We start from the raw sequence: 7,104 nt of genomic DNA on the forward strand, positions 1-7,104 counted from the left end.
GCCATGGGTGTCCTGTTGTTGTGACATGTCTCTAAATTGTTGGACAGGGACTAGGGTGGACCACATAGTCAATCTGAGAGTGGCATAAACAGACTAACCTAATGTTAATATCTGACCTAATACATTGTGACTTATAGTTTTGCTTGAACTGAAAACAAATATCCAAAACATCAGGGATATGACCTGAGATTATAAGTAGTTAAGTTTTTTGGTTTAGTTCATGAAATTGATTATAAAAGATGGATTATTGTTAATCATAAAATTATTTACCTTTGCAGACTGGTGCTGAAAGGGGTGGGGAGGTGGGGGATGCATATTTATTGTCCTGTTTGATGATTTAATCACTGTAATACCAGTGTAATTTAAATTGGTGTTATAAAGTGAATTAAGTAAGAAAATTACTTTCCTATTTTTGATGTTAATAGGAAATGCACTGATTGTGACTTGTTCTCAAATAACTAAAGAAAGAAATAACGTTGCATCATTTCTAAAGCTGCTCTAATAAGGTCAACCAAATTTTGTAGATAAAGGTGTTTGCATTTAGCCAATTAAGAGAGTACAAATCAAAGAAAACGCAGTCACTTCTGTTTGTTTTTTGGAAAATACTGCTGCGCAATGACCACATCACACACAAGCCCTCAAATCTGTAAAAGCTTTCTATTGTAAATTCATCCAATATCCAACCTGCAGAATGAAATCTGTCCCTGTACGCTCACCGAATTAAGTCTCTCGAGGAGACAGCAGTAGAAATCGTATTAATAGCTGTCCAGTGTATAAGAGCCCGCCAAAGAAAGCCTACAATCACCCAAATACCCAGAGACAGGTCGTAGATGCCTCAGGCGGCTCGTGCGCCCTTCCCCTCAGCGCCACCGACCTCACTGCGTGGCAAACGGGGCCCCACCAGCCCTGATAAGCTCGTTCAGACCTATCTCCTCACATCAGAAGCTTCTCATGCAAGAAAACAAAGTTGCCAACTCTTTTTTGGAGGGGCTCTCTGAGGATGAGAACCGAGAAAGGTTTAGGCAGCGTGAGAGACAACTCTGATTTTGTTTCAGCTCATTTGTCATCGATTCCAATTTCCTATGTATTTAAACGCTGTGTTGATTTTAATATATTCCTACCAAACATAATTATTTACTAGAGAATCTGTCGCAAATGATCATTTTAAATTTGCTTTAAAAATCTTATGCATGTGTCATGCAAAATGTGCGAAAATGAAGCAAACCTGGTCCGAGCATAGATATGTTTTAATTATAAAGACATATAAACAATATATGAAATCCATGTTGCAACACAACCAGAACGCTTCTTCAGTTTATAGGCTGCACTTATGTAACCATTAGTATAACTGGGCTTGAAGCAAGAGATTCTTCAAAATTGTACAATACAATCATGTGAGATGTGCAATAACTTTAAACAAAAACAAACACGTTGTATCAGAAAATAGAACATCACATCAGATTTTCTTTCCCCACATAACATCACACAGTCAGTCAAGGGAATCAAATCTAAATGTCGAGATTAGGTCACATTTTCCTGGAGTTTCTATTTTTATATTGTTATTACTGAATGTTGCATAGATTACAAATGAAAAGAGAAGCTTCCTAAAAATTTTGCCAAACTGATAATTTGGACATGGCCTGTGGTTTCTGTAAAGAGCGAGCGCCAATGTGACAGGGACGTCATCTTACAATAAGGCCTAAACAGTTTTTTTTCTAAAGCGGTTAATTCTGGATGTAACACTGCAGTATGAGTACTTAACCGTATCTTAAGATTATTTATTAGACTAAAGTCGTTTTATTTTCCACATAATGAATTTTAAATTAACTAGAGCGGGAGAAAGAGAAGGAGAGAAAGAGAAAGAAAGAGAAAGAGAGAGAGAAACCAAGGGTTTAGTACAGGTAAAAGTTCGGGAAAGAGAGTTAAATCAAATCAAGACTTGTCATTACAGTGTTTGAAGAGACTCGACGGTGCCCCAGAATAAGTAGTGCACTTTTCGGCACAGGTGGCGAGTGCGGAACCCGAAAAGGGGTAGACGGCACCCTGTCCAAAGGGCGCCAGAGTGGTGGGGATTGGTGAAGTTATGGTCTGTCCCTGGTTCAGATACGCCACCAGTCGCCTCATCTCCTCCAGGGCCTGAGCCTGCATGAGGATGTAGTTCTTGGCCAAGAGGAGAGTGGCTATTTTGGAGAGTTTTCTCACCGAGGGGCTGTGGGCGTAGGGAATAACGGCGCGCAGGCCGTCCAGCGCGTCGTTCAGGTCATGCATCCTCCTCCTCTCTCGGGCGTTGATGCTGAGCCGCAGGGATCGCTGCTCCTTGGACTTTTTGGCAAGGGGACCCCCAGGCTTGTCGTCTCCAAACGAGGACCCCCTCTTCCGGGACTCCAGCGAGTCGAAGCCGTCCTCGTCATCGCTCGTGTGTTCTCCGCCGCTCTCGTTGGACTTTGCACTTTGTCCAGAGAGGAAGTCGGTGGCCGGTGTGAGTGGGAACCGGCCAGGACTTCCAGTACCATGGCCAGCGCCAAACCCGAAGGCTGACTGGCCATAGCGCTGCGTCAGGTCTAGAAGCGCGTCGTTGCTGATGGACTTGAGCAGATTCTCTTCGCTGGCATTCATTTTCTCTTCCAAAGCAGGTTCTGGCCAGAAAAAGTATATTCTTCCCCTTCTCCCTCTTTGTCCAAGCTTTTGTTTAGGGGAAAACAGCGCAGTTCTGTCCAAGAGTTGCTGTTTTCTTGGAGTTCCTCTCACTCCTTTCCTCTGTTAGTGCTGTGACTCTTCAGGAAGAAGGCTGTGAATCTGAAGCTGAGCCTCTACATGCATTCACCTCCTCTGTACACTGCGCTCCCCCCTTGTTGCGCGCATAGCCCACGTTCAACAACACTTCTCTAATTGTGCTCAGTGAGACCAGAGCGCTCGTGCCCCCCTTGTACAGTCGTTTTCCTCGTGCGTCTTTCTTGCCCTCCCTCGCCTTGGGCAGATTGTGACTGGCGTTCTGCCCTGCTCGCAAGTTAGTAGGAGCACGCGGCCCGCCGGGATTATCTGTCCGTCCAATCAGGGGGGCGTTTTAATTAACTTCAGAAGAGCGCAGGTCTGCACCCAGTTTCCACCGTGAAACGAGAACTGCAACGAAAACTGACACGCGCCTCAACTGTGACTATCACCGTGGAGACCACTATTGTGTAACATACCCCACTTTTTAAAAACTCACGTTTTGAATAATTTGGCTTAACTTGAAACGAGCTCCATGAACGCAGCGCAAGGTTGATCCAAAACCAAAGCCAAAGTCTTTCACCTGATTAAAGAGAGAAGAAGAAAATGGATAGAGAGAGGGGGGGGCTATAGGAATACACACAGGAAGGTGGCTCAAAGTTTAGTAATCTCCACGTTTATCACTAAAGTTTTCGGTTGAATTTGTTCAAAAAAAAAAAAAAAAAAAAAAAAAAAAAAAAAAAAAAGCATGACAGGATGACAGGACTGACGTGCAGAAGAGACAGTTTTTGTTGAGCTGTCTGCTCTGGGCAAGTCCCACAAGCTCCTAACCGCGTTCAGTCTGCATATTAACAGCGGCAGCACCAAAGGCTCAGAGGCAGGTTAATTTTCAAACGACTTCGCAGATTGAATGTTAGGCTCACTGACACCGGTCAGTCAATAATTAATGAAGAACAAAGCGGTTCTGTCACGGACACAATACTCATGATCACGATTAGCTACTTTGGAAGTACATTTTTTAAAAACAGTGCAAGAGAGATTCAAAATGCTGCTCGATGACAGAAAAAAATCTAGTCGGTCCACTAAAAAACCCTAAGAATTATGATAATACTACTAATAAAAGTCAACTTAGCCTTTAACTTGTTTTATTATATAAACATAAGTGAAGTTCAGAAACAGGTGTCAAGAATGACGCCAGCGTAACTAGAAAATGAAATCAAGAGTGCCACTTGGTGTCCAGTAAGAATTATTACACAATGAATAATTACAGCTCAATTCTCAGCTTTACAAAGGATAGATTTTCCTATTTTGCTCAACATTCTTTAGATAATGATGCCACCTTGTGGAGGAAGTGAAAAATGTCAACAATAAGCAATTTCATGGAATTCATTATATACAACCATACATATTGCTGTAAATAGAATGTTTTTTCATTATATTTATGCTTGAGACCATCTGTTGCTCTGAGTATCAATAAGGTCCACCTACATCTCTCAGATAATACCATTAATCTTAGTTTAAAATGTGCCAGTTTGATCAGGGTCAAGATTTGTTTGACAAAGCACATTTGTTTTCTTCCTACAAACTTATAAACAATGTTGTAAAACTGCAATTGTGTATTCAAACGGGCAAAAATAGTTCATGTATAGCAGTGTATGATACTGTTATTCAGATTTTGATTAGTGAGGATTACGTATTTTCAAATGGCAAATTGTTTTGATCTATGTTATTGTGCTGAATACATTTATTTTTGTGTGGCGTCAACATGGGGTAATATAATTCACTGCTACAGACCAGATATAAACTACACAGCAGGAAAATGTCAAGCAAAACTACAGAAACATGAAGTTGCCACTCAAGCAAAAAAAAAAAAAAAAAAAAAAAAGCTAGACCTTATTAAGTTATAATGATATGTTTCAAGTTTTTTACAATAACACTATCATGTTAAAATGCACCATGGTCCTCTTTTTCCCTTTGGGTGACAAATCTATGCTTCTGTACAAATCAGCTAAATCAGTTACTAAAACATCACAAACTAAGTATAAAATCATTTAGCAGTATACACAAAATGTGGAATTTGTATGATTTCTTATATGAAAATAGAAACAAATTATGCTGTTGAGACCAGAGCAAAAAAAATTTCTCATTATTACACAAACATCAACACCAACACCAACAAAGCAGTAACATGTAGCTGTTAAATAAAACTTGGGAATCAATCTTTTCATCTTATCATTTACATCTGTATTTTTCCCACTGTGACGTGCCAAGTCCAAACTACAAAGTAAAAAAAAAAAAAATACTTACATTAATCAAACACCGGCTATACCTACTTATTCCAGTGCAGTCATGGGAAGCCAGGAGTCTATCCAGCAGTTTGTGGGCGAGAAGCAGATTATACCCTGGACAGGTCAGTCCATAGCACAGCATGCACATTTTAGGCAATCTACAAATGGTTTATTAGAATATGCAACTTCTCCCCTTTGAAGGCAAAAACTAAGTCTGATCAGACAATATTGCTGCTTTCCTCTGTGTAGTTTAAAATTTCAGGCAGTAGCTAATCTATCAGTCTGGCATTTTATTGTTGACAGTTAACGAAAAACATAAGATTGTTTGTCAGAATGGCCACAAGTAAAAGATACAGCACTGCTGTACTGTATGCTGTACACATGGTTTGTTCTTTCTGCTACTCAGACGTGGACGTAACTTCAACACTTTAGCCTGCAGATGGCAGAAAAGTCCATGAATTGAGAAATTATCATCAAAAGATTAAAATTCAATACACTTTTGTTTGTTTGGACAACTAAATGTTGTCAAGTCTACTTTTGGTGATTTAATCTTGTGAATAAAAGTTAATTGAAGTTCAAGTTTCTGTGTTTCTGTGACACAATCTAAAACAGATTTTTATTAATGAAATGTACACATAAGGAAAGTTTTAATATTTACACTGGTAAAAAAATAAATAAATAAATAAAAAAAAAGGAGGGGCAACCTTGCATACTTTTTTAAATTAATGATCTAGAAATATATCCAGGGTTCCTGGTTCATTTTTTCTTTTTAGTCTACTGTGATCAGTTCCCATGGTGCTCAGCCAGCTGCGCTACATGCAGCCATCACCTTATCCAAGCAGGACGCTGCACTTAAAGCTTCTGAATCATGAACAATGGAAGAAACACAAAAGTGTCAACACACAAACTAATAATACATGACGCTTTTAAAGCTCCTGCTGTAGCTCTGTGTCGCCATGGCAACTGCAGGCTTAGCTGCCATGCAATTGTTTCACACCATGGTCAGCTGTGACTATGTGCTGAGTGTTAGGGTTATTGCAGTAAGACTAGAGGACCACCATGGGGCAGGAAAGTATTTCCCATTGCTCTGAGTTTGGTGGCAGTTATATTTCACAAAAGCGACGAGTGTGCATGAACATGAATGTGTAAAGAAGCTGCAAACACACATTTTGAATATGTGCTTTGTCAACTTTGCATAAACCTTATTTTTAATAATTTAGCTTTTTTTTCTATCTTCTGGCAATAGATGCACGAAATGAGTGCTTTCTTGGATGTTTTAGTTTTAATCAGTGTGGATTGTTACATCAGCTCTTGATCAATGCTAACACACTGTAGCCTATATTAAGCCCCAGCAGGATGCACACGTGAGAGTTTTCTCTTTAAGCTGTCTCTCATATCCTAATTTTTAGCCCTGCTCCCTCTGTCTGACTCACTCCTCCTTTCTCACTCTCCATCTCTAACACCCACACACACACACACACACACACACACACACACACACACACACACACACACACACACACACACACACACACACACACACACACATCAAAGTGCTGCTCTGAGTAAAGATGGAACAGGCTCCTTTGATCTCTCCCTGCCGTCTCTGATTAATGTGTGGATTTACAGTGCAGACCTACAGGGACCTGGCAGCCTTGACACCCCTCTGCTGCACTGGAATGTATTTTTTTTTGCAAATAAGTACAACCCTTTATTTTATACATTGCCTCAGTCATGATGCTCTCAGTATAGGCATTCATGAAGCCAACCACATGCTCTTGTTTACTTAGCCGTAAGCACCCAACTCATAGTCTTCTTGGTCCCATTTGACATCTTCCATACCTGCACAGTCACAAATATTTCATACAGTTTTCAGTTTTGCCCCCCAAATCCAAACACTTTAATCTTCAAATAGGCAAGAAGTTTGCAAGCATGAGAGAGCTGTGATCAGTGTGGTATGATACAGCCAGTCTTGGCTGTCAGTTGCAATTGTAGTTCATGGTGTTGGTGTTTGGTGGGAGGATTGCTGATGATGGCAGAGCAAATGTTGGAAAAATTTAGCATAGAGCATCAAAGGAAGTGTTTGGAGAGCACACATCGTACATTG

General features: G+C 40.3%; 1 protein-coding gene across 1 annotated transcript; it reads right to left on the reverse strand.

Moving 5' to 3' along the window:
* Positions 1-1,235: 1,235 nt before the first annotated feature.
* Positions 1,236-3,201, reverse strand: bhlhe23 (basic helix-loop-helix family, member e23). Its single transcript, XM_042004017.1, has one exon. The coding sequence runs from the start codon at positions 2,614-2,616 to the stop codon at positions 1,933-1,935; it is 684 nt and encodes a 227-aa protein (XP_041859951.1). The 5' UTR covers positions 2,617-3,201; the 3' UTR covers positions 1,236-1,932.
* Between the last annotated feature and the right edge of the window lie 3,903 nt (positions 3,202-7,104).

Source organism: Melanotaenia boesemani, chromosome 13, assembly GCF_017639745.1.
Source record: "Melanotaenia boesemani isolate fMelBoe1 chromosome 13, fMelBoe1.pri, whole genome shotgun sequence".
Lineage (NCBI taxonomy): Eukaryota > Metazoa > Chordata > Actinopteri > Atheriniformes > Melanotaeniidae > Melanotaenia > Melanotaenia boesemani.